Here is a 27,597-nt window from a genome sequence, read left to right as displayed (position 1 = left end):
ACAGAGGACAAGCCTCCGTTTCCTTGCGTCCTCCCCAGCAGGGGGTTATTCCGCCCCACCTCCAGCCCTTTATTCCCATGACAGCCATCCTAGTGGATATGAAATGGTTGCTCATTGTGGTGTTAACTTGTATCTCATTAATAAACAATGATGTTAGTCGTCTTTCTCAAGCACCTGTTATCCATTTGTAAATGGATCTCATTTGAAATGTCTATTCCTTGGCCCCTCAGTTGGGCTGTTTTACCTTTTTACTGTTGAGTTGTAAAAGTTCCTTGGAGTCTGGATATTAAACCCAAGTCAGATCAAGGATTTGCAAATATTTTCTCCCATTCTGTTGCCTTTCCACATTCTTGATAATATCCTTTGATGCACAAATGTTGTTCTTTTAATATCAAATCTAAGAAACCATCACCAGACCCCCAAGTCAAGATTTACCTGTTTTCTTCCAGTAGGTTTATAGTTTTAGCTCTTATAGAGTGTGGATCCATTGAGTTAATGAGTGACACATGGAGAGAGGAAGAGGTCTAACTCCACTGTTCTGCATTGGCATTCTTGTCAAAGACCAGTGAGCCATACACGCGAGGGTTTGTTTCTGGATTCTCAATTTTATTCCATTGGTCTATATGTCTATTCTTATGCCAGTACCACAGAGCTTGGATTACTGAAGCTTTGTACTAGGTTTTACGATCAGGATGTGAGACATGAACTCTGATTTTCAAGATCAGTTTTGCTAATTAGCTTCTTTCTTATAGCTTCATAGAAACTCAAGGATCCGCTTGTTTCTGAAAGAAACAAGCAGAGAAAAACCATTGGAATTTTGACAGAAATTGCACTTGAACCTGTGGACCACTTTAGAGAGTACTGTCATCTTCACAATATTAAGTCTTCCAGCCTGTGAACATGACGTCTTTCCGTGTCTTTAGGCTTTCTTTCAAGATGTTTCAAGATCTTTCACCTCCTTGGTTCAACTGATTCCTGGGTATTTTATTCTTTTGGATGCTACTGCAAATGGAATCTTAAAAATCTCCTTTTCAGACTGTTGCTGGCGTATAGATACTCAATTGATTCCTGTGGGATCCTGTACCCTGAAATTTTGCTGAATTCTTCATTTCTAGTAGTTTCCTTCCACGGGACATTTAAGTTTTACCTCTTTTGCAACGTCTGTATCTTTCATTTTGTATACTTACCTAATCACTGTGGCTACAACTTCCAGTACAATGTTGAACAGCAGTGTTAAAAGTGGGCACCCTTGACTCAGTCCTTTCGGTAGTTTTCACTTGTATGTTGGCTCTAGGTTTTTCAAATAAACCCACTCATCACGCTTACAAAGTTCCTTTCTATCCTAATTTGCTAAGTGTCCTTATCATTAAGAGTTTCAGAATTTTGTCAAACGTTTCTTCTGCATCTATTGAGATGATCAGGGACTTTTTCTATGAATGTGGCATATTCCATTGTTTGTATGTTGAACCACTCTCACGTGCCTGAAGAAACTCCAAACACCCTAGCAGCATATCACCTTTTTTTTTTCAAGGTCTCCTTTGCATTCAGAATTGTCTTCCCCCCAGACAGTAGCTTAAGAATAGTGTCCACTTATTTCTGTAACCTCAAAGCTTGATGTCCTAAGTATTGCTCAGTGACCATCAGGTGAACAGACTCGAGGTGGAAGAAATCAGAGATCCACAACCTAGATTATGTGCACGTGTGATACTGGGATAAAGTTACACCAAAATTGCTCTTCCTCAAACGGGATTGGTTTCCATTTTTACTACTTGCCTCCTCCCTATCATATAAAAAAATGAATATAATCTCAAGTAATGTACAAGAGGCTATCAAGACACGTGCCTTCCAAAAAGGACCTGCCAATTCACAGCCATCGCCAACAGTACAAGCATTTCCTTCAACAAACTAATTTTTGCCAGTCTGATACATGAAAATGTCTTGTAGTTCAATGTTGCTAATTCTCTCAGTAGGAGAGAGGTTTGTGCTTCTCTGCGAATGTGTTGTGCAGTATTTTATAAGGGAAGCAGCAGAGATTAGGGCTCGCTTTTCCAAGGCAACCTTTCTTGACTCTATCAACTACCCAATATAACAAAGCTTTTCTAAATTTAAACAGACACATTTATAATATTCTTAAGAGTTTATTATAAACTAGTCTCACAGGCCACAAGGAAGTAAAAGGACTATGTACAGCCTTATGGGAAACAGGCAGGGAGCTGAGAAGGGCCAAGATGAGCCTAGGGCCTTGGTGGGCGCATTCCCGGGGGAGGGGGCCCTGAAAGGGAAACCAGACAATCCCATGAGACTCCGAGAACAACGGCGTAACAAACAAACGGGTCTGTGGTCATCGGGCCCACGTCTCTGTGGAGCTACTTCTGTAATTCTGTGGCCAAGGGTCAAAGAAGGCCTGAAGTAAGAATAAGAAGTTTAGTCAGTGCCTGATCCACAACTCAAATCCCCAGCCCCACCCCAGCCTCCCACACCCCGCAGTTCCCCAGCGATCAGAGGGACACGTACAACACAGACGCTAACTAGGGACTTCTCTGGGACAGACTGGGTTCCTAGGCTTATAAAACCCATCAACAAAAAACCTGAACTAGAGACATTGGGGGGGGGGGGGCAACCAGTGTGGCTGTGGGTTATCTCAGAGACCACGATGGCTTGGTGCAAAGAACACCAACCTAGGAGACAGGACACTAAGCTCTTGGGGCCCATTTCCTTATCTATAAAGTGAGAGGGCAAACCCATCAGTATTTCTCAAACTGGAGTTAAACAGATATACATAGTAAATAGTACAGCAACCTCTTAACTACCAGACACTGTCAAGCCAAAGGACACAGGACAACCCCATGATTTCTGCTGGGAAGGGACTCTCAGAATGCATGATGGCACAGTGCCCTGAGAATACCCCCGTGGACACTGAGGAGTACCCTGGTGTAGACCGCTCTAGCTGCTCTAACAGGGAGGGAAGGCCAATTTAAGAAATACTTCTTCCTTCTTTCCTTTCTGGACAGAGTTGCCCTCTAAGGGGCCACATCCCTCTACTGAAGGCCTCAAAGCCCACAGGGTATGGACAAAATACACCCTTCCCTCCATTTCCCATCCCAACATGCTCTCTAAGGAAGTCGAAGTCACTGCTATTGGCACTTACCTCGCATCCCCGGGGGAGGGGGCCGCATCCCCGGAGGGGGCATGCCCATCGGAGTTCCCCGTCCAGGAGGGATCCCCATCGGGGGACCCATGGGAGGCCTCATGCCAGGTGGTGGGCCCATCATGCCTACAAGAAAAAAGCCCCAAGAACACAGCTCAAGTGTCTTGAAAAGGTAGCATGAAACCTAACAGAACTGTCAAGTTCTGAGGATGGACCATTCCACCCTCCCAGTCTCTGGGCCCTGAGCCAAAGAGGTGGGGCTCCCCCTGGCTAGTTCCGTGGTCCGTCAGTCAGGCTGGATCTCAGAGTAATCCTGCTTAATTACGCAAACTCATCACCAGTTTCAGTCAACGTTATGCCTCATCATGAATCCAGCTCAGGCACCTTCCACCAATTAGCAGGGTCTCCTTACAGGCTTCTCACCTGGAGGGGGTGCCCCTCGGCCCATGGGTGGGGGAGGACCCCCACGGCCGGGTGGATACTGGGTTGGGGCCCCAGCAATACTGGCTGTGGCGGCGGCAGCAGCGGCAGCTACCGTGCCTCTCCCTTGCGGGGTCATCACCTAAGACACGGGAGCAGAGTTAGGCAGAACAGTACATGCAGTGCAGCATCCTGGCCCCCCCGCCCCCAACCTGGTGAAGATGGGGCAGACACCCAATCCCCTGAGCTGCAGCTCACGGCTTCAGGCTTTCTGAAACCCCCTGCCAGAGATGATGAAGCTCGAGTGCCTGAGTCCCATCTTGTAGTCCTGAGTTAGGGAGGCCCACTCCAAATGAGAGAAGGCAACTGCATTTTCAAGTATGACAAGTATGACGGATAACAGGTTGTGAGAGAGCGTTATCTCCCGTGTTGTGGAACATTCTGCCCCCCATAATGTTGCCCAAAATACCTTTTATGCATCTCTCTACTTCGGTAGCATCAACATTTATTTACAATGCTAAGTTTTCCTTCTCACTGGAATCTGGGACTACGCACAAAGGACAATGAAATACTGATGGCATGGGAGTCAGATTGTTGGTCTTTCTGGAGTCTTCCCAAACTGTGGGGCCTCTACGTATCCTTCATTTTAACCATGAGAAGCTGGTGCGCTCCCCAACTCCTTACCTGTTGCGATGGCCCACCAACCCCTCGGACCGGCCCAGCAAGTCCCGCAGGAGCCTGGGGCATTGGGACACCGGCTGGGATTCCTCTGCCAGCAGCCCTGCCAATCCCTGGGCCCCCGGCAGCTCCAGCAAGTGGCACTCGGGCAATGCCAGTCTACAAAACAAAGAAATATGCTAAAATGCTTAGGGCCTAGAGAGTCAGTACGCTTTGATACCATTGCCAAGAGAGCCCCTCAGATTTACAGGACATCAAAACAGCTTAAAAACACTGCCTAGGCACCCACGTGTTAATGCCATTCCGTCTCCACCCAAGATTATATGCCTCGCTGTCACTCCTTAGCAGGCTAGAACGTGGAGTTAAGTCTAGAGAAAATGCACCACCACTCAATTTACACGCATTCCTATGAAAATTAAACCAACAAAGGGCCAGGGCTCCACTCAGAAGGGCACAGTAGAGGAGCAGCTGAGGGCTCAGTTGGTTGAGCGCCTGACTCTTGACTTCAGCTCAGGTCATGATCCCAGGGTCCTAGGATGGAGCCCTGTGTCAGGCTCCGCAGGGAGGGTGGAGCCTGCTTAAGATTCTCTCTCTTTCTCCCTCTCAATGCCCCTCTCCCCTGCTTGCTTGCACACTCTCTTTAAAACACAGTAAAATTAAAATTACAAAAATTTAAAAAACTAATAAAAAGGGTAGAGTAGACAAGAGCACTTGACCTGGCATCAAAGAGAAATGAGGTCCAGTCCCGGCTCTGATTCTCACCCGGTGGGTGACAGGGGACAAGTAATCCTACAGTCCTGGGACTGTTTCCTCACCTGTAAATGATGGGGTTGTAACAAAACTGGCTGCTACTAAGTCATGAAGACTTAGTAGCAGCTTCTACTGGAAATAGATACCAGGAGTTATGAATACAGACCTATGCTTAGCCAAGAAATATAATAACTCCCCTACAGACATTTATTAATTGGAAAGGCTCCCTATTCCCTTTGGACTCCATGTATGAGTCCAAAAAAGAAGGAAATGACTAGGGAGCACCTGGATGGCTCAGTCGGTTAAGCATCTGACTCTTGATTTCTGCTCAGGTCGTGATCTCGGCTCAGGTCATGATCTCAAGGCTCATGAGTTTGAGCCCTGGGGGAGCCACTCTCTCCCTCTCAAAAATAAACAAAGAAAAAAAGGGGGGGGAATGACTAGGATAACTACTCTGTCCTCACTTACAAGATGATTTTTAAGTCATTAACATGCCTTTTAAAAAGTATACAGTAGGGGTACCTGAGTGGCTCAGTCGGTTAAGAGTCTGACTCTTGACTTCAGCTTAGGTCATGAACTCACAGTTCACGAGTTTGAGCCCGGTGTCAGCCTCTGCACTGAGTGTGGAACCTGCTTGGGATTCTCTCTCTCCTCCTCTCTCTGTGCCCCTTTCCACTCTCTCAAAATAAATAAACTTAAAAAAAAAAAAAAGTGTACGGCAACCAGAAAAAATGTTTACGAGGTTAAATGGAAACGCAGAACAAAATATTACACACATATTATGTGCTTTAAAAAAAAAAAAGTTATATATGTGGACAAAAATAAAAACAAGGAAAATTATTCCTTTGATGACAATGTCTTAAAATGAAAATGAGAAAACTTGGTTAGATGCTCTCAAGTCTAGTCTATTTCTAAATGCAGGCTGGTGTTCATGGAACCAAGTTTACCTGGGATCAAACACCAGCTTCACCACTCAGTGGCTGTGACCCCTCGGTCAAGTTACCAACCCCCAGTTTGTTTGACCTATTCAGTGGGAATCTCAAAAAATGGCTTACAAGAAGTGGCTAAAATATTGAAGTGCTTTGCACAGCAGGAGTTTCATAAACGTTAACTGTTTTTCTCCGACCTTACAAAATATATAAACTCTGTTGTTTGGAGTCAGACTTTTCACCGTCCAGCTAGACGGCCATCACGTTAAGAACTGACCAGATGGCCTTAAGCGCCTTTTCTCCTGACTCACTACGTGTATCCACTGAGGAAGAAGGGAGGGCTTTCGAGTCGGAAACCTTCAAATTCTAGTTCCCCATCCCTTCTTCCTACTTAGAGGGTGACCTCTTTGAGAGTCTTTTATCTGTAAAAGGCGGACAGAAAGCAGAGGGTGCCTGTGAATTATGCACTTAGAGACGCGAAGGCAGAGCCTGGCTCCCTTCCCCAGGGCCTCCTGGCCTTGCACCAGAGCTCTAGGAGCCCTAGGCTGACTTACATCTTTGGGAGGAGGTCCTTCTACAGTCATGGAGACCAGGTTCTCCCCCCGGAGCAGCACCAGACCGAGGACTCGCTTCTCTTCTCTTTCCGCTTGCTTTGAGTTCTTTGGCCTGAGGAGGGGTTTAGGAAAAGAAACAAAAAAGCAAGCATTAGAAAGGGGGTAAAGCCCCTGTTCACCTGCCTAGGGGCCTCAGCGATTTTTACACTGCCTCTCCCAACTGAGGGTACAAAAGCTTTCTCTAAAGTGGCTCCTCTAGACAGTCTTCCCAGGCTGAACCCCAAACCCCCTGGGTGGTCGATTCCCGTACCAAGAGGATGCACTGGCCAAGAGACAGGACAGTGGTTAAGAAAGCCCAGCCCGGGCTCAAGTGTTACTCCATAACCGCGGTGAAGGCCCTTCCGCAGTCCGGTCTTCTCTGCCATTACCCCAGTCCCCCCTCAGCTGAAGGCTGCGTCTGCAGGAAGAGGCGGCCTCAGCAGCTCCAGCCACAGCCGAACCCCAGTGTTTCCACTACCAAGTCCGCCCTGCGGAACGACTGACTCCATCCCTCACCTCGCCTCGGAAGCAGAATAAAGGAAAAATAACTAACTTCACAGAAGTTACACCTCTGTCCTCAAAGCACGAAAACAACAAGTCCCACTGCAACAGCCAGAAAAGGATGAACAAAATATACAGCTGACCCTGGCACAACCTGGGCTGAAGCCGTGCAGGGCCACTAATATGCGGATTTTAATCCTGAGACAGTGCTGTAAATGTACGTTCTCTTCCTTATGATTTTAGTAACGTTTCTTTTACTTTACTGTAGGAATGCAGCACATGTAATACACGTTAACATGCTAACTACATGCTAATCGAACGTGTATGTTATTGGTAAGACTTCCTAGTCAACAGTAGGCTATTAATAGTTCAGTCTGGGAGGGATCCAAAGTTACGTGTGGATTTTCAATTGCGTGGGGTCTGTACCACAACCCCTGGGTCGTTCGAGGGTCAGCTGTAAATGTACACTGGGAAGTAAAATAACATCAACAAGGCAGGGGAAGGGAAGAAAAAGCCAAAACCCATATCCTAAAACTAAAGGACAAAATGCCCAGATTTTTAAAAACTTAGAAGGTTGCCTGGGGCGCCTGGGGGGCTCAGCTGGTTAAGTGCCCAACTCTTGGTTTTGGCTCAAGTCATGATCTCACGGTTTAGGAGTTCGAGCCGCACATCAGGCTCCATGCTGACACTGCAGAGCCTGCTTGGGATTCTCTTTCTCCCTCTCTCCCTGCCCTTCCCCCCATCACTCTTTCTGTCTCTCTCTCTCAAAAATAAACTTAAAAAAAATTTTTAATCAAAAAAAAAAAATTAAAACTTTCCACTTAATGATTTTTTTTATGTTAAATTAATAGCAGTTTTCCTTTTCTTTTTGGGCCTATCTTTTTTTTTTTTTTTAACTAAAAATGTGTACTATTCTTTTATTTAAAAAAAAAACTGTCTGAATATTTAAATTTTTTCTCATATGCTCTTATGGATTTTTAAAATATATTTTCTAATAGACATTTTTTAAATTATCAGAATAATTTCATTAAAAAAACTATAAGACAGAAAAGACCCCTCGGAAGAGTTCTACGCTGATCTACTGTGTCCCTGGCACTCAGCCATCCCTATCACACTATACCCTGTAGTTCTTGACCTCTTGCCACAAAAAGAAAACAACAGCCCCAAGGGGAATCAAAAGGAATTCACAGCCGCCAACAACATCATATGGACCCCTGCATGCGGCAGAAGAGTGCTGACTGACTGTGGAAGTCACATAACCTCTTTGGGCCTCAAGATGCCTTGAATGGAATACGCACAAAAAGTTAGCCCACAGCTCTTAACAGGCCAGAAGCTCGAGATCTGTGAGTCGTAAGACAAGGGAGCCATCCAATCACAGACAGAATTGTAGGGAAGTAGGAAGTATCTGATTGTGTCTCTAAAAGCCAACAAAAATCACTGGCCCCGAACCCACACGGGAAGCTGAGCACTTACCCTGAAGAGGGTCAGAGGCTTCTTAAAGCAGTTTCAGACCAGGCTGCATTGGGAGAGCCCTTTAGGCTACAGCTTTACAAATAGGCAATGAGGCCAGAAAATCAAGCTCTCCCCCCTTACACACCTGTGGGGAGAACATGAGAGCCCTTTACCCCAGTACCCAGGGGCACACAGTCAGAGAAACAAAAAAGCCTAGCAGCCCTCCTTACGTCCTCAGCTAGAACTAGAGAGCGAGGCTTGCCAGGCTAAGGAAGATCTCTTAGAGTCCAATGTCCCCGTTTACATCTGCCCTCTAACACAGGAGAGCAGGCCAAGAACCAGCTACCGCTACATCGACCACCTGTAGCTTGGCCCACCCGCCCGATCCACTTCCCTCGCAACTCAAATCCCGCCCCCACGCGGCCCACTTCTCACTTGATCTTCCTGAATTCATCACAGTCACAGAGGATCAAGTTCATGTGCTTGTCAAAAGCCTTGAAGGTGCCAATGAAGATGCGGCCGTCTTGCAGGATGCACCTCATCCTGTAGTCGATGTGCTGCAGCATCTTGCTGCTCTTGCCCACCGTCTGCGAGGAGAAATCAGCATGATGAGACCAGCTCTGGGACCTGCATGTCCCCGGCGCTTCCGGAAACCTTCAGCTGTGACTTTCTTTTCCGCATGGCTATCTTTCTCAGTATTCTTAGCTCTGTCTTCCAGCCAGAGCCCTTCCCTGGGAATTCTCCCACATCACCCTGTGCTCAGCCCTAACTTCTGCCCACTTCCTGGTTACCCCCTTCCCTTAAAATAATCTTTTAAAAAAAAAAATCCTTTTTCCTATTACAATTGCCTACGTCTATGTCGTGTCAGTATCAGAGGTGAGGGTGTAAAGTATCTCCAAACTGATCCAATTCCTCTGCCCCCCCCACAACGAATTAGCTATCTGCCACTGTGCAGATTATCGGTGTGTGACTCCAGTGCCCTGATCACTCACGGCCCATTTAAAAGATTGAGTAAAGGGGTGCCTGGGTGGCTCAGTTAAGCATCTGACTTCAGCTCAGGTCATGATCTTGCAGTCCAAGAGTTCGGGCCCCACATGGGGCTCTGTGCTGACAGCTCAGAGCCTGGAGCCTGCTTCGGATTCTGTGTCTCTCTCTGCCCCTTGCCCGTTCCTACTCTGTGTGTCTCTTTCTCAAAAATAATTAGACATTTTTAAAAAATTAAAAATAAATAAATAAATAAATAAAATAAAAGACGGAGTAAAAGAGGACCTGGAATGATTGGCACTAAAGATCTAATCAACTGGACATCTGTCATCAGAAAGGAGATGATCAGCGTGGAGGCAAGGAGCATAAAAGCCCTAAAGCAAAAATGTGAGTGTGCCTCCAAGACCCCCTTGAAGAGGAAAACCTGCCGGTGGTAGGGTGCTGATCAGTTTGAACACATGATGGTCTTCAAGAATACAGCATTTACTTACCTTTGTTAATCCAACAACCTTTTTTACTTTATAGCCTGGATTCCAATGCAGCTTTGCTAAGAGACAAAATAGATCTCACAGTGCAAGCTGCCAGAGGTCTCTGGCGGTTACATCTCTCTCTCTAGACCTAAACAACCTGGCATTTCATCTGCAGATCCTGTCAGCCTGATTGGTGTGGGCCAGTCCTAACTCATTGGGGAGCCAGGCACTGTGCTTGCCATTCCCGTCTGAGCTTGGGCCAGAACAGGTGTTTGAACCTACAAACGTTTGGATCAGAACCTTGACGGACACCTAGGAGACCCAGGTCATGTGGTCTACTGGCCCTCAAATGACCATGTTAACCAGCCTGTCATCGCATCGCACATTGTCTAGCCACACAGATCTGAACCTCAATGACAACATGTACTGGTCCGTCTGCCTTGTAACAGCTAACTCTTCTTGGGTGCTTACTGTGTGCCAGGCACTGTAGCACTACACATCTCATTTAATTCTAGAATTCGGACTAGTTATTACTCCTATTTTGAGACGCAGCCACTGAGGCCAGGAGAGGTTAAGTAAGCCCCATCTCACAGCCAGGAAGCTGGGTTGGAACCTAGACAGACTGAATCCAGTGCCCACCCTTCCATCCAATCCCGCAAACGAGTCCCTGCTTTCTGTTCGCCCAACATGCAACAGCTACAGAACAGAGGGATCTTTCCAAACACAATTAAGTTTGTGTCATTTTGCCCGCTAAATCCTTCACTGGCATACCTCATCACCAACAGGGCTGGGGGGCATGTAAAGCCTTTAGTAACCAGGCTCCTGCCAGTTCCTCCCATCCTCCTCCTCCCTCCCCCCTCCAGGAACTTTCAATAGTGCTCCCCTTCCTGCCTTGCCCTTGCAGTCCTCCTAAACTATAATATTCCCTTCCATTTTCACTGGGAAGACACCTCCAACAACCCCTAAGGACTCTGCTCAGGAATCATCTACTCCGGCGGGCGTTCTTGCCCCGCCCCTCCCTCGCCGTTACTTTTACGTAATGCTGAACTATCTATCACTCTGGATTAGATCATCTGTGTCCCCAACGACAAAGTGAACTGGGGGAAGGAAGGAAGCATTTCACTATGTAGCTCCAGTGCCTGAAAAGTCAGACATACGCAAAACACACAGACACGCAGAGCAAATGAGCTGAATTCTTTCACCCCAAACATTCCCGTTCGCCCTCCCGATCCCTCCTCCCAGATCCAAGCACTCTCTAGATTTGGCCTCAAGTCCTCAGACCCTCACCCCGTTTCACAAGTCTGAGTCTCTCACCGGGTCTTCCCCAGTCCATTAGAGCAGGCTCTAACGCCTGCTCCGAAACCCCATTTATTCTACAAAAGTTTACTTCGTCTGCAGGATCCCAAACACTGTGGCTACATCGGCGTGGAGGGCCGGGGTTCTATCCTCGCCACCACCGAGCGCCTCAGGCCTCCGTTCCTCATTTCCAGCCTTCCCCTCCCCCACCCTGCCGAACGGCCAAGGTCCGGGTCTCCCCTGCCCCGACGGGGCGGCCGCGGCCCGGGCCTTCACCGCCATGAACGGCCAACCCATGCCCTCCTCCCGATCAGCCGCGGCCCCCACCCCACAACAGACTCGGAAGTCCCCGCGCCTCCGGCCTGCGCCTCCTCACCATGGTGGCGGTTCTGATGGCTCCGATTCCCGCCGGATTCTCCTCGGCAGAGGCCTAGACGCCCGCCAGTAATCCACTTCCCGCCGCCACTACCGGAAGTGCAGCCTCGGATAAAATGGGGTCGGGTGAAAGCTACTTCCGGCCCCGGCGCAGGCTCGCGAGTTCCGGCCTAAAGGCGGAGCAGTGAGCCAGGAGCCCTCGGGGGCTCGGGGCGGGGCTCGGGGCGGGGCTCGGGGCGGGGCTCGGGGCGGGGCTCGGGGCGGGGCTAACGTCAAACTGAACTCGGAGATGCTTGGTCGCCTTCCTAGTTTCAGTCCGTTCCTTAGATGCTCCTCCTCACCTTCCTTCCTGTCCTCCACGCCGCCCTGGCCCATTTTGTCTCGATCCTCATCTCCCACCACTCTCCCTTGGCTCTCCTGAAGCCATACTGTCCTTGCTTTTCTCTTAACTTGCTGGACGCGTTCCTGCCTTAGCGCGCTTGCATTTGCTGCTGCCTCTGCCTGGAATGCTAGTCGTCCAGATAAATGTGCACGACTCATGCCCTCACTTCCTTCAAGACTTAAGCTCATATAACATTTCCCCACTGAGGACTCCCTGGCCATCCTGATGAAAACCGTAGCCTTTCCCACCCATCCCTGCTTTACCTTTCTCCTTAACATCGATTCCTAATATACTATATATTTGTTATTTTATTATTCCTCCTCATTAGAACGGATATTCTGAGGGTATAGATTTTCCTTTGTGTATTTTTCGTTACTGCAATGCTTAGAACACTGCTTGGCACAAAACAAGGGCTCAAAACCTATTTGGATGGGGCGCCTGGGTGACTCAGCCGGTTAAGCGTCCAACTTCAGATCAGGTCATGATCTCACCGTTTGTGGGTTCGAGCCCCACGTCGGGCTCTGTGCTGACAGCTAGCTCTGAGCCTGGAGCCTGTTTCAGATTCTGTGTCTCCCTCTCTCTCTGACCCTCCCCTGCTCTCTCGCTCTCTCTCGCTCTCTCTCTCGCTCTCTCTCTCTCGCTCTCTTTCTCTCTCGGAAATAAATTAAAAAAAACATATTTGGATCAATGAATGAGTCAATTAATCAATCCCATCCAGTCCTATGACCTTTGAATACTACCTAAATGCTTAGGAATTTCAAATTTATTCCTCTAACCCTGGGTTCTTTGTTTAACTCTTGGCCTTTTACATCCACTGCCTGCTTAATCTGGATGTCTAATAGGTGTCCTAAATTTAACAGGGTGAAAATTGGATTCTTGACTGTTGTATTCACTTTTCTTCCCAAACCCATTTCTTACCAGTGTTCCCCACCTCAGGAGTTTCTCAAGTTAAAAAACAGAAAGCAAAATTACCAACTTGGAAGCATCCTTGATTCCTCTATTTCTTTCCCACCTCATAATCAATCCATCAGCAAGTCCCACGGACCTCATCTACAAAATGTCTTGAATCTGACTGTTGTCACTTGCTCCACTGCTACCATGCCAGTCCTAGCCACCATTGGCTTGTCAATTTCCATGAACAAGGACAAGGAGGTCATGAATCCACTTGGCCTTTGTTTGGTAAAGTGTTCTTAAGGTTCAGTCTAGAACAGGGACGAGCAACCTTTTGCTGTTAAGGGTCAGATCAGCTAGTATTGTACAGTCACCAGGAGAGCAAAGCTGGTAGGCGGGGGCACACAGGGAGTTGGCTGTGCACAGAGAGCCAGGGTGATTTGACACAAAACACAGGCCACACAGTGTCTGTATCTGAAGGGCTGCAGCAAACAAACCTCTGGGGTACAAGTGGGCGGAGGCTGATGAGCTGGTGAGCAGAGGAGGTCAAGGCACTGCTATAGGTGCTGTTGGAAAGGGAGGCCAGAGAATAGCAAGCACCTAGTGCACAGCTTGAGCTGGGCAGCTCAAGGTGGCTGCTGGGGCCTTGGCACCCATCCACATGGAGCGGAGGAGGGGGGCTGGGGACTAGCAACCACCTGCACAGGAGGAAGGTCAGGTGATCTGCCTGTCAGATAACCAGCGCAGTGGGGCCCTCAGGTGTGTGCCCGTGGGGCTGAATGGAGGGTACAGAGGAAGTGACCTGGACTGGGACACAGACCTGTGCTGTTTGGGCTCTCAATTAAGCCACCACTGCCTGAGTGGAGAGCCAGAGAAGATATGGTAGCCAATCAGCTGGAGAGAGCTGTGTTCTATAGGAACGTAGTATGGGAGAAAACTGTACTAGTCCAGGGGCTTTCTAGTTCCCAGAGGAAGTGAGAAGTTGGAAAAAAGGGAACTGATGAGTGGCAGTGGTAAGGGCTCTAGGAAGCCAGCTCTGCCTCAGACCCTGGTCAGCAGGGTAAGCTGGGACTGTCCTGGTGGCCTATATCAGCAGGGCGAATCCTTCCCTGTGTGTAACCCAACTTCGCGAGATCTTCCAATCCTCAGCCGTTGCCCCAACACTCAGCCTGGGAAGAAGTGCTTTTATCCTTTCTATAACAATGGTGGATGGAACTCTAGGAATCTGGTTTTTGGTTTTTTTTTTTTATTCTAGAATGTCATTTTGCAACATGTCCCAAACTTCTTTTTAATTAAAGAGCAAGTGAGTGTTTGGCTATTCTCCAAAACAATTCTAGACTGAAATTAGTGAATAGGGTACAGGGCTAGACAAAAAGAATCTTTATGTAAGGAGAACATGGATTTTTATCCCTTATACATATCATGCCTCTTAGGAGAAAATAAAAGGCATGGCATGGTATTATCGTACATTTCCATTAGGAAAAAGATTATGCTATGAATCTCATTGCTGAAAAACTAGGGCAGGTATGTGACGAGGCTGTCTTTGACCAGTGATTAGAGGGCTGATGGTGGGGGGTCACTAGCAGGCCTGGATCTGAGGATGGAGGGCTGTGTGGACGTGCTATTAGAGGCGTGTGTAGGGGTCTTTTGACATATGAACTGACATGGGGAATAGCTAAGCAGCCCAAAGCAATGATTCATGGCTGGAGAACAGGTTGGGTGTGGTCAAGGAACCTGACCCTGGAATCTGGAAGGCCACATAGGGAATGTGGCTAAAGGGTCCCGTAACTGGAGGACATAAACAGACCATTAAGGAACAGTAGAGGTAGAGAAGGATTCAACAGAGACCTGAAGAGAGACTAGAAAGAAGGAAGGAAGGGAACACTCCTGAGAAAGGAGCTTTCACAGAAACCAGAGGGAGCTCAGTTAGGAGAAGAGGCAACCCGCTCCCCCTCGCAGAGACCTGGGAGGACCCTCCCTTCAGCTGGCATGTCTCCAGAACCTAGATGGTCCTCCCCATGCAAAGGCTCAGAGTGCCCTATAAATCTATTAGATTGATTTGGGACTTCTTTTTTCCCAAGGGTTGAATTCATGCAGGACATCCAGCTGTGGATTTGAATTCCTTTCCAGATTGCTGAGAGACTAAGGTACACAGCCTGAGCTCGTCAAAGGTTTTAGTAGAACAAAAGGATAAGAGGAACTGGGAAAGAATCGGTGTATGAAGATTAAACTAGACCATGCTTGGGTTACTCAAACAAAGCCCTCTACGTTTTTATTTCATCTGCTCACAAAGGATGGAAAACCCAGGCCTCTGTAGTCGAGAGAGCGCCATCTTCCCTCTCCTCCAGACTTCTGAAAGCCCCTCAGAGGTGAATGACGTAATGGTCCTCGGCGGCCAGTCTCCATCCTTGTGAGGCTCTGAAGAGACATCAGGATAAAGCTCCACCCACGAGCCCTCCTGGAGCCTGTCCTCTGGTGCGGGATGGGGCAGCACGTCCTGCTAAAGCCTCTCACACCTTTCCTCCTTGCCCACGGAAAGCTTCTCCCAAACAAGCCATTTCCTGTTGGATCTGGAGGCTTGCTTTTCCTAAGTCTTTGCTCATCCGCCCGCACACACAGAGCTGCTCTTCTGTGAACCCTGCGGTTTATTGAGGGATGACTTATGGCCAAAGCCTCGTCCACACTCCTCGCACACTTAGGATGTCTCCGCATGGATTCCCTGGAGAGGCCATAAAACGGGGGGCGGGGGGGGGGGGGTTGAGTGGTTTATTGGGGAATGAGGGCGGGACTGGGCAGAGGAAGAGGACCTACAACATGTTTGCAACCAAATCATTCAGTCCGACGCTGGATCTGAGATGACCCTCTGGCGTCGCCCCTGCTGAGGCGAGCATTGGAGTTCTGTCTCCCCATATCAGTCGGTCACTGGCCAGAAGCTCCCCGCCCCCCCAGGAGGGAGAGGCAGGGGTGGGTGCCGGCCCTGAATGAGTTATCTGGACGGAGCTCCAAGGATCCCCATGCACAGATTACCCTTACGGTGTGTGAAGAAGGCTGACTGAGCACGAGAGTCTGACCCACCCCCCCTGCGAGCGCACGGCTCCTCCCTGAGGGTGCTACCTTGTGCCTACCTGCCTGCTCTCTTGCGAAGGTCCGCCAGTGCTCTCTGAACATGTGACACTTTCCCCAAGTCTGCCACTGGATGTTCAGTGAATACTGATTTATTGCTGAAGCCCCACCCACAGTCCTGCACACACAGCACCTCCCACCTACGTGCATCCTTTTTGTTCAGTGAGGGTTGACTTCTGGCTGCTGAGTTGCCTACGCTCTGCACAGAGAAGGCTCCTCTCCTGAATGTGTCCTTGAAGCCTGTTGAGGACCGACGTGTCTCGGAAGCTTTGTTCACACTCCACGCACAGCTAGGGATGCCTCCCCGTCTGTCTCTCCAGTGCAGGATGAGGTCTGACTGGTTAACGAAGTCCCGCCCAGGATGCCCGCACACAGAAGGCTTCTCGCCTCAGTGTACCCTCTGGTGTCTGATAAGATTTGACTTATGGCTAAAGCCTTGCCCACACTCCCTGGAAACAAGGATTCTCCCGTGAGTGTGGTGTCTGATGGGGGCTGACGTCACGGAAGCCCAGGAAGATGGGAAGCACACGTCGGCAGAGGGAGAAGGCTCGAAGGCAGGAGGCACAGGAGTAGATTTCCACCTTTGGTTCTGCTGAAGAGAGTTTTTGGTTAGAGAAGCCCTAAGGGGGCCACTGGGCTGCTTCACCTTATCCTCAGACACAGCATCTTACTGTAATTAATAATACATGTACAGCACAATTTGTTTCTCACTGATAATTCCTTTACATTCCATTTCCACACGTTCCATTTTCTATTGCAATCCACAAAGTCTGACAAAATCATCTCTACATGTGAGACTAGGAACCTTTAAAGTAGGCGCCGTGTGCTATAAATGGCTTCCATTACCCTTGGCCTTTCCTTTCTACCAAATAAGCCACCGACACTCACAGTGATGCATAATGTCCACAGTTCAGTTCTGCTTGGATGCAACAGTCTCTGTTACCTCTGTGGGAATCGCCTCCATGAGTTTTCTTATTATGAAACAAGACTGATACACATAATAAGCCACTTGGTCTGGGTCACCCCGGTGGCTCCATCAGTTAAGTGGCCAACTTTGGCTCAGGTCATGTCTCGTGGTTCACGAGTTCAAGACCCCGCTAAACCTGGCTCTCTTTCTGGAAAGTCTACAAACTAAGAATGGTTTTTAAATTTTTATTTTTTTAAAATATTTTTATTTATTTCTAGGAGAGAGAGAGAGACGGCGTGAGCCGGGGAGGGTCAGAGAGAGAGGGAGATACAGACTCTGAAATAGGCTCCAGGCTCTGAGCTGGCAGTCAGCACAGAGCCCGACGCGGGGCTCGAACCCACGAACCGTGAGATCATGACCTAAGCGGAAGTCGGACACTTAACCAACTAAGCCACCCAGGCACCCCTGGTTTTTAAATTTTTAAATAGTTGGGGAAAAGTCAAAAGAATAATAATATTTCATGATACCTAAAAATTACATGAAATTCAAAATCCAGGATCCACACATAAAGTCTTATTGGAACACAGCCTCACTCATTCATTTATATGTTGTCTGTGGCAATTTAACACTGCAAAGGCAGACTCGGAAGCCCCTACCGAGAGGCCATACAGCCCACAAAACCTAACACAGTTACTCTGTGGCCCTTTACAGTAAAAGCTGGCCAACTCCTGATCCAGAAGAATGTCCTAACTGCAAGTGTTTGTCGGGGCACCTGGGTGGCTCAGTTGATTGGGCATCTGACTTTGGCTCAGGTCATGATCTCGTGGTCAGTGAATTCAAGCCCCATGTCTTGAATGGTAGGGGAGACTATTCCATCACTTACGTGTTCTAAGTGTCTAGAATGTTTTCTGGCACATAGAAGGTAGCCAATAAATCTCTACAGTATTTTTTTAATTAAATGTTTTTAATGTTTATTCATATTTTGAGAGAGAGAGAGAGACAGAGCGCCAAGTGGGGAGGGACAGAGAAAGAGGAAGACACAGAATCTGAAGCAGGCTCCAGGCTCTCTGAGCTGTCGGCACAGAGCCTGATGCAGGGCTGGAACTCAGGAACAGTGAGAGTATGACATGAGCTGAAGTCCGACGCCCACCTGACTGAGCCACCCAGGTGCCCTAAACCTCTACAATATTAATGAAGGAAAGAACGTAGCCTCACCCAATGGGAGCAGATTCCTGTAATTCTCCGGTATCACTTCTTTGTATAGGTTCCTCTGCTCAGAGGTCAGTCCTTTCCATTCGAATCTGTGAAGGCCACAGCCACATCCTGGAGTATAACCGGCACCTATAAATAGATGTTAATAGACAGCAAGTCACCATCCGTTTTCCCAGTGTGAGGAGTATATCTGATGGCCCTGAAGAGCCCAGATAAGCGAGACATTGACCCACTTCTCTAAAAGTACACGGTTCTCCATATAAAGTTCTTCCAGGCACTCCTAGCTCTGTGTTAAAATCTGAGGGGAGCACAGCTAGTGCTCTTCTAGTGCTAGCACAGCTAGCACTTCTGGCCCTCGGACCTTTGGGATTTCATTGGAGAAATGATCTGTGAGTCGATCTGCAAGCCTCAGGCAGCACTCGGGAAAGTGACCTTGAGGATCATTCTGGAGGAATTCTGAGGTGGAAGCAGGGGGTATGGTCTGGAGAAGGAAAGACGCACATGTGCACCGGGCTTGTGCTGGGCATCGGGGGATGGCAAAGGTTTACAGGAGAAAACGGAACAGTCTTCAACCACAGAGAAAAGGAGGAATGAACAGACGGGGTCCACAATGAGAATTTTTGAGGGATGTAGGTTACTAAGTGGGATCTGTAAAATCTGTCTTTGCCTGCTATTTTAAAATAAAATCCTGGAGCGCCTGCATGGCTCAACTGGTTATGCGTCAGACTTCAGCTCAGGTCATGATCTCACTGTCCATGAGCTCAAGTCCTGCATCGGGCTCTGTGCTGACAGCTCAGAGCCTGGAGCCTGCTGCAATCACGCTCTGTCTCTCTCTCTCTCAAAAATAAATAAACATTAAAAAAAATTTTTTTTTAAACAGAATACCCAGGCTAGTTGGGGCCTTTGCATATAAACACAAACCGCAGTGAAAAATGAGGTACAAATGTTACCACAAATGAATCCCAGACACAATGTTGAATAAAAGAAGCCAAACACGAAAGAGTACAGACTATGTGATGACATTCATTAAAAACAAAATAGGAAACGTAATCTGTGATATTAGAGGTCAGGATAGAGTTATCCTCAGGGGAGTAGAGGCTGAAAGACTAGAAGGCTTACATGCACATAACGCTCACAAGTTGCAGTGTTCGGTGTCTTGATCTGGTTACGTGGTTGTGTTCGCTTTCTGAAAGTTGGAGTATATTTTTTTAATGTTTATTTGTTTTTGAGAGGGAGAGAGAGAGAGCAAACAGGGGAGGGGCAGAAGAGGGGGCAGCAGGTCTGAGGCAGGCTCTGGGCTGACAGTGGAGAGCCTGAAGTGGGGTTTGAACTCACAAACCGTGAGATCATGACCTGAGCCCATGTCAGATGCTCAACCGACTGGGCCACTGAGGCGCCCTGAGTACATTTTTGACCTACACACTTTGTTACCTGTCTATTACACTTCAATCAAATTTAAAACAAACAAAAAACACCTTAACCTGGTTGGGTGAGAGAGTTCATGCTTTCCTAATATTTAAATTGCTTCTTTCCCAGAATACTGCTTATGACAGCATTCTATATGCATCATTCATCAAATAATACAGACCCATTCCCAAGGGTTGGAAAATATGCTCCCACATTTTTAGATGGGGATTTATGTAGCAGCAAGAAGGCTATTCAACACATTAGAGGATTCAGGAGCTTGAGAGTCAAGGAAAACAGGGTTTAAACCCTGGCTCTGCCAAGCAGTAGAGAAGTGTGGACCCGTAAGAATCCCACACCGTTCCAGGCCAGACTTTCTCCTTTTGAAATAAATTGTATTACCACCACCACTACCCTTTTACATTTATTATTAAGAATTATGGGAGCTCAGTCAGTTGAGCATCCAACTTTGGTTCAGGTCATAATCTCACAGCTCATGAGTTTGAGCCCCACATCAGGCTCTGTGCTGACAGCTCGAAGCCTGGGGCCTGCTTCAGATTCTGTGTCCCTCTCTTGCTCTCTCCCTCCCCTGCTCATGCTCTGTATCTCTCTCTCTCTCTCTCTCTCTTAAGAATAAATAAAACATTTACTTTTTAAAATTTTTTTAGTGTTTATTATTTTTGAGAGAGAATGAGAGACAGAGGGCAAGCAGGGGAGGGGCAGAGAGAGAGGGAGACACAGAATCTGAAGCAGGCTCCAAGCTCTGAGCTGTCAGCACAGAGCCCAACGCGGGGCTCGAACTCATGAACCTTGAGATCATGACCTGAGCCAGAGTTAGAGGCTTAACCAACTGAGCCACCCAGGCGCCCCAAATAGAACATTTAAAAAAAATTTTTTTAAGAATTATAGAGGAAATGTTATCATGTCTAAGACTTGTCTAAAATAATCCAGTAAGGGAAGTGAGGGGTAGGAATGGCATAAGATTGGCCACTATTGAAGCGGTACGATGGGATCTGAGGGCTTATTATGACTTTGCTCCTTAATCCTCTGTATGTTCCAAAATTTCAGTGATAACAAGGTAAAAAGAGTTCTAGTGCACAATATCATTAGATAGGGTGGATACAGAGTCAAACTTTGTAGTACACTTAAAATTTTTAATAATCTGGGGGCTCCTGACTGGCTCAGTGGGTCAAGTGTCCGACTTCAGCTCAAGTCATGATCTCATGGTTCTTGAGTTCGAGCCCCACGTCGGGCTCTGTGCTGACGCTCAGGGCCTGGAGGCTGCTTCGGATTCTGTGTCTCCCTCTGTCTGCCCTCCTCTGCTTGCACTCTGTCTCTCACTGTCTCAAAAATAAACAAACATTTAAAAAAATTTTTTTTAATTTTTAATAATCTGTTTTTCAAAAATACTCCTCACATTGAAAAGTCTCCTGAACTCTTCATATTAATCTTGGATATATATTTCAACAAAGACAGTCAAACACACAAACGCAGGAACCGTTCATTATGAAGTGAGTAGGACAGCGTCTGACACAGGTGTGGACGACTGCCTTCCCCTTTTCAAGAAAGAGAACAGATGCTGTTCTCTGGAAACAAGCCAGCATTTCAGGGGGATAAAGTTGCCCACCTCACCAGCATTTGGGGCTTGTCCTCTTCCTCGGAGCCAGTCAGTAGCTCAAGAAGGCAGCCCCGGGGACAGGAGCAGCAGCAGCTGTGAGGCGCCGGGCCGCCCACAGTCGCTTCCAGAGCAGCGACTCCAGGCCCCGCAGGGAGGAAGGAGCCCCTGGGTGCCCCTGTGGTCACTGAGGTGCTCTTGCAGAACCCCAGCTCGCTTCCCCCACCACGGTGTCTCTCCAGACCCACCAACTCTCACCTTCTGCTGTATGATGTTGAGTCTGCTTCTTCATGGCCTCAAGCGTCTTCCCTGCCCTCCAGAGGCAACACCTGACTGGGGTCCTGATCTCAGCGGGCAGAAGGATCAGGCAATGTTAGGGCCCCAGGGGCTGCCCACTGTCTGCCTTGAAATTCTCCCAGAGGGCCTGGTAGACATTACTTCATCTCAAGATCAACTTCTGCTGCTTGGGGTGACTTCTCAGAGCCTGATTCGCGAAAGCCCATCTTGTTTCCGTGAAGCCAGGACCTGTGCGAAGGAGAAGCCATTCAACATTGCCAGGAGCTCTACTGTGGACCCTGAGCCCGTGCCTTCTGGTCAGGGGCCCTGTGGCCCTGTCCTCTCACACCTCCTCATTCAATATGGCGCCTCGGGCTTCAGGGCTTCCTTGGATTTCTTTATCTCGCCCTTTCCAGCCTCTACGCCCTCATGCCTGTCCCTTGCCCCTCTTCCTTAGCTGTCAAACTGTACAACTCCTACCCACCCTCACACCACAGATTCAAACTCCATGTCTCTGTCCCCTGGAGTAGAGTGAAGATGTGGCATAAGGCCTGTGGGTAAACAGGCTCAGAATATCTCCTCCCAGACCAATCTGAGCATACAGAACTCAGCCCCCAACTGCTTGGCCCTAGTTTCCAGCTGCGGTCAATCCCACGTCCCTGAACTCAGAGGACTCGGGGTCTCAACTGAGTTCTTCCTCCTTCAGGTCATGCTCCAGGCCTCACAATGACACTTGAAGGGAGCCCCCACCTTCCTTATCACATGGCCTTATCAGTACGGTGTGTTTGTGTCTTCAGATGAACCCAAGAGGACATCCTCCACTCATGTGGTCCCAAGGGAGGCAGGTGGCGTTGAAGCTAAACTACCATCAGACGCAACTCAAGATGCCCCATCTGGGATCTTAGCCCCAAGGACTGCAGTCGCCTCATTGCTGGGTACCCTTTGGAGGCTGGCTAGGTTCCCCTTATGATTCAACCCCTAATTCCACAGGCAGAGACGGTCACTGCCTCGTCTGTCCAACCTGGGCATCTCGCCTTACCCACAGCATGTTGCAATGTTTCCATTTATTTGACTACCTTTACTAGATTACAAGCTTCTTGTACAAAGAAAGACACCTCAGTCATTTCACTAATCCTAGAGACTAGGATAAAAGAGGCCTTCGTGGTAGATTTTTACCGCTGTTCCCGATTATTTATTTCTCTATAAAAAGAGAGCACCTCTCTGCCCCTGACATCAGGCTTGGCTTTGTGACTTGCTTTGGCTGATGCAATGTGACTGAAGGCCACCGTGCCACTTCTAAGCATGATTCTACCATCACTCATGTTCTGAGAGAAGCATGTCCCCAGAAGGGCCTTTGGTTTCTACTGTAAAAGATCACAGTGCAGAACCAGAGTTGACCTACGAAGGAAGAGGAATTAGACTGGGGTTAAGGTTAGATAGCTGTGTGGGCCGCTGAGAGTTGGGGGTCGCGTGTCACTGCAGTATAGCTTAGCCTAAGCTGATAGATAGAGCCCTCTGCTCCTAGGAATACTAAGGCCTAAAAACGAGTACTGTCTAGAGCTCAGGAATCCTCACAACATAGCCAAGAGGTAGACACTACTATTCTTTCCATCTCACAGAGGGGTAAACTAAGGTACTAAGAAGTTGGTTGATGTGTCCTTAAGATCATAGCCATGAAGTGTCAGGGCCAAGCCTAGAATCCAGAATTCTTATTCCAAAGCCAGTTCCCTTCAGCGTCGCCTACAGTAATGCCTAGTGAACGAAGGACTAAATGAAAATGCTGAGAGCAAGCACATGTCCACAGGGCTCTGAGTTCCCCCTGAAGAAGACAGGACACTCACAGCGAAGGGGAGGAGGGGTCAGGATGGGCCAGGTTATTCTGTAGTGACAAATGCTTCCTCCCAAATCTCCGTGGCTTAGAGTCAAGAAATTTCTTTCTCATTTTGGCTCCATGTCCATCATGTGTCATCTGCAACTGTGCTCAAAGGCGTCTTCACTCCAGGACCACGGCTGCCGGGGCCACCTCTATTTGGAGCACGGTCAGTAGGAATGACAGAGGGAAATGAAAGATGGAGAATGCTACTCACGCTCTTACCAGTTCTACCCAAAGTGACAACTTCGGACATAGCTCATTCACAAATCAAGACACGTGGGCATTTCTGAGTTCAATAGGGTAGGGAGAGACCACATAGGAGGGATGTCGGGGTGTCCGAGAAACGATGACATGGCATTCCACTACAAGGTCAAAAGGCCACAGACTGATTCACTCCCTCCCCCAGTCCCTCCTATGACTGGCAGTTCAGTATGCTGGGACCTGTGGCTGTGCCCAGGCCATCAAACTAAAAGGCATGGTTCCCTACACCTGCCACACCATTAAGAACAAGCAGAGATGTCGGCCGGGAGAACAGGGCTCTGTCACAGAAGACCTAAGCCATGAACACAATGCTACGACTCAGAGCCTAAGGCGGAGTCAGCCCAGCTAGCCAAGAAGGTCTGCAAACAAAGGGGGGTAGCATGGACAAGAGAGAGAAGGAGAGAAGAGAGAGAGAGAAAAGACTAGGAGAAATGGGGAATTTCCTAGAAGAATAGAGATTGCCTAAAATAAAGTCCGAAAAAAAAGGAACCCATTATTAACCGAAAAAGAAAACCAAAAGACAAAGATCTCTCCTAAAGGTACAGGCCCCAGACCATTTTATTGGCCAGTTCTGGCAAAACTTTGAGGAACAGGTCACTCTGTAATAAAGATTAAGTGCCCCAAAGCATTAAAACAAGCCTCCTCTTTCATCAAGGACACCAAAAGCAACCAAGGACACTACAGAAAAAAAGAAAACCAGGGGTCAATTTCACTTACAAATCAAGGTTCCAAAGTCCTAAATAAAACATTGGCAAATTGGATCCAGGTGTGCCTTAAAGAAATAAGAACACATCAACACCAAGTAGACTTTATGCCAGGAGTGGACAGGACAGTTTAGTGTCAGAAAACCTACTATGTGAGGAAAACTTCCAGTCTTCTTTTAGTAAGCGGTTGTGCATGTGTGCGTGTATACGTCTAAATATATGGTAAGATATTTCTACCCGAGAATCTTCCTGTTAACGTATGACCCAGCTGGCAGCGTTTTGCTCTACTGGTTTCATCACATCTGTCCATCCATACTGGTGAGTACGTGGACATTCAGCACAGCAAATCTTTCAACTTTTCTGCATGCATGTAAAATGTAATAAAACGTTGGCGGAAAATAGGATCCAAAAAGACTTCCATATTTACAAGATATATAAATGAATGTAAAAAAAAACAACAACCCAACTTCCATCTGCATATTGCTATTTCCCAGAGAAATCCATTTAATTGTCTTATTTTCACTGCCTTATTTTCCCAGTGGTAAGTTAACACCTCTCTGACTCCATTGTAAGAGACCTCAGGGATGAGAAACTATGGCTAGCAAGAAAGTATGATGTGAAATCTGCACAAAACATTGTCAGCGTTACTTGGGTCCTAAAATTCCACATCTCAGCAACACCTGGTGGACGGAATCTTCTGTCAGCACCATTTGATTGTAACAGGTGTCTCTGAGATGGAAAAGGACACAATTTTTTATACAGCACATCCAGATTCATTACACACTGTCTTCCGTCTGCCAAGTCCACTGTGGCAAATCTATTTCCTTATAAAAATATGAACATATGAAGCGCATAATCTTCCTCAGGCTCCTAGGGAATTACAGAAAAGTCAGCTTTAAGGTATCTCCATGTCCAGCTAACCATTTGATAGAACACAAAAACATTCCAACTTTTCTCTACATTCTTGGTCACTATTTTTTCCCAGGATCTCCCTAGCTATTATTACATTATTTATCTGTCCCAATGCCAGTAATGAAGATGTTTCAAGTACACTGACCCTGTATTGGTTAGGTAGCAACTCAAGCTGGGTAACTGAGGAAAGCTTTGCCCAGGGACTATTTTTTTTTTAAGGTTTTATTTATTTCTAGGAGAGAGAGAGAGACAGCATGAGCAGGGGAGGGTCAGAAAGAGAGGGAGTCACAGACTGAAACAGGCTCCAGGCTCTGAGCTGGCAGTCAGCACAGAGCCCGACGCAGGGCTTGAACCCACGAACCGCGAGATCATGACCTAAGCGAAAGTCAGACGCTTAACCGACTAAGCCACCCAGGCGCCCCGCCCAGGGACTATTTACTAAGGTGTGAGCAGAGTTAAGGGATGTTCAGACTGTGGTCTTGTATGTATGTATGTATGTATGTATGTATGTATGTATGTATGTATGTATGTTTGAGAGAGAGACCATAAGTGGGACGGGGGCAGAGAGAGGGAGAAAGAATCTCAAGCAGGCTCTGCACTGTCTGTCAGCACGTGGAGCCCGATGCAGGGCTTGAATTCACTGTGAGATCATGACCTGAGTCAAAATCAAGAGTCAGATGCTTGGGGCGCCTGGGTGGCTCAGCTGGTTTCAGTGTCCACCTTTGGCTTAGGTCATGATCTCGTGGTTCACGAGTTTGAGCCCCGTGTCAGGCTCTGTGCTGACAGCTCAGAGCCTGGAGCCTCCAGATTCTGTCTTCCTCTCTCTCTGCCCCTCCCCTGGTCATGCTCTCTCTCTCTCTCTCTCTCTCTCTCTCTCTCTCTCTCTCTCTCTCTCTCCCCCTCTCTTTCTCTCTCTTAAGAATAATGAATAAACATTAAATTTAAAAAAAAGAGTTAGATCCTTAACTAACTGAGCCACCAAGATGCCCCCTTGGTCAAGACTGTGGTCTTGACTTATCATTTCCCATTAAAAGAAATATGTGCTTCCGGGAAAAAAAAAATGGCTTATGCCTGGTTTGTTGCAGGAAATGTACAAGATGAGGCTGAAATATCTTGGCATACCAGGAGGCAAGGACGTTTACAAACACTCTTTTAGAATCATATCAATATGACTTAGTGGCTAACCGGATAAGGCTGCCAATGGCCAAAGAGGGGGCAAAGTTAGTTTTAACAAGAATAACACTTGCAACAGACTGAAACCCATCAAATGTGTCTGAACCTATACATTTATAATATTTTTTAAAATACGGGGCGCCTGGGTGGCTTAGTTGGTTAAGCATCCGACTTTCGCTTAGGTCATGATCTCGCGGTTCGTGGGTTCAAGCCCCGCGTCGGGCTCTGTGCTGACTGCCAGCCCGGAGCCTGGAGCCTGTTTCAGAGTCTGTGACTCCCTCTCTCTCTGACCCTCCCCTGCTCACGCTGTCTCTCTCTCTCTCCTAGAAATAAATAAAAAACATTTAAAAAAATTTTAAAAAAAATAAAAAATAAAATAAAATAAAGGTCAACTTCTAATAACAGGTCACCAATGCACTTTCTTGAAAACTCATTAAATAAAAGATTAAAGCATTTAATCTCCTGCCTGATGAATCGTGCCTCTAGGTAATCAAACAGTAGATGAGGGGAAATGTCTCTATAATATTATTCCAGCTAAGATAGGAAAATGACAGAATTAGCATATCACCATTTTACATTCCCCAGTGAATTAACAAATCTAAGGCATTATGAATCAAGAACGGCTAACATCAAAGAAAAAACAAAAACCAGATATTATGTGAGTCCTGATAAAAGAATACATCACTCGGATTCTTTTCAAAGGCATTGGACCTAAGTGTGATGAAACTCCACACCAAATCTGCAGGAAATACAAAGGAATATCTTTATTTGCAAAAAGAGTATATAATCCTCAAAACCCAGCCTGCGGGAAGTTCTCCATATCAAATGACCTAGGTTCTTCAACAGATAAACTATCAGGAAAGGAAGAGGATGAAAGAACCTATACATTTTAATATTTTTAATGTTTCATTTATTTTTGAGAGATGGGGGGGCGGGGACAGGCGGAGAGAGGGAGACACAGAATCTGAAGCAGGCTCTAGGCTCGAACTACCAGCACAGAGCTTCATGCGGGGCTTGAACCCACAAACTGTGAGATCATGACCTGAGCAAAAGTGGGACACTTAACCAACTGAACCACCCAGGTGCCCCAAGAATCTATACATTTTAAAAGACACATTTAAAATAATCATTATTGGGAGGGGGGCAAGATGGCGGAGAAGTAAGGAGCTCCGTACTTGCACTCGCGCCCATACATCACACAGAAAAGATCTGAAGCCATTGGAAACCTTACAAAACCTGAGAGATTGGGAGAAAAAAGACGCAGAATC

The 27,597-nt window shown here is 47.4% G+C and overlaps 1 protein-coding gene and 1 long non-coding RNA gene across 3 annotated transcripts; both read right to left on the bottom strand.

Moving 5' to 3' along the window:
• Positions 1 to 2,118: 2,118 nt before the first annotated feature.
• SNRPB (small nuclear ribonucleoprotein polypeptides B and B1) lies at positions 2,119 to 11,720 on the bottom strand. Its single transcript, XM_039237804.1, has 7 exons — positions 11,598 to 11,720; positions 8,907 to 9,058; positions 6,480 to 6,591; positions 4,253 to 4,405; positions 3,572 to 3,710; positions 3,149 to 3,274; positions 2,119 to 2,404 (listed from the first exon to the last, which is right to left on the bottom strand). The coding sequence occupies exons 1-7, from the start codon at positions 11,598 to 11,600 to the stop codon at positions 2,394 to 2,396; spliced, it is 696 nt and encodes a 231-aa protein (XP_039093735.1). The 5' UTR covers positions 11,601 to 11,720; the 3' UTR covers positions 2,119 to 2,393.
• Positions 11,721 to 16,071: 4,351 nt separating this feature from the next.
• Positions 16,072 to 22,374, bottom strand: LOC120235454. 2 transcript variants are annotated; one of them, XR_005529421.1, is made up of 5 exons: positions 22,157 to 22,374; positions 21,389 to 21,655; positions 19,231 to 19,297; positions 18,115 to 18,240; positions 16,072 to 16,584 (listed from the first exon to the last, which is right to left on the bottom strand). It is a non-coding gene; the product is annotated as an uncharacterized LOC120235454 (long non-coding RNA). The 2 variants fall into 2 exon arrangements; XR_005529420.1 differs by lacking the exon at positions 19,231 to 19,297.
• Between the last annotated feature and the right edge of the window lie 5,223 nt (positions 22,375 to 27,597).

This window comes from Hyaena hyaena, unplaced genomic scaffold, assembly GCF_003009895.1.
Source record: "Hyaena hyaena isolate Hyena2069 unplaced genomic scaffold, ASM300989v1 scaffold_131, whole genome shotgun sequence".
NCBI classification, from domain to species: domain Eukaryota; kingdom Metazoa; phylum Chordata; class Mammalia; order Carnivora; family Hyaenidae; genus Hyaena; species Hyaena hyaena.
The sequence above is the reverse complement of the archived record's forward strand: the minus strand, read 5'-3'. Positions and strand labels throughout refer to the sequence as shown.

What these genes read in the sequence shown, in the direction of transcription:
- SNRPB (XM_039237804.1), bottom strand. An exon ending in AAGGACCTCCTCCCAAAGAT is followed by an intron (nt 4,406 to 6,479) that starts GTAAGTCAGCCT and finishes TTTGTTTTGTAG; the next exon opens with ACTGGCATTGCCCGAGTGCC. An exon ending in TTGGTGGGCCATCGCAACAG is followed by an intron (nt 3,711 to 4,252) that starts GTAAGGAGTTGG and finishes CCCGTGTCTTAG; the next exon opens with GTGATGACCCCGCAAGGGAG.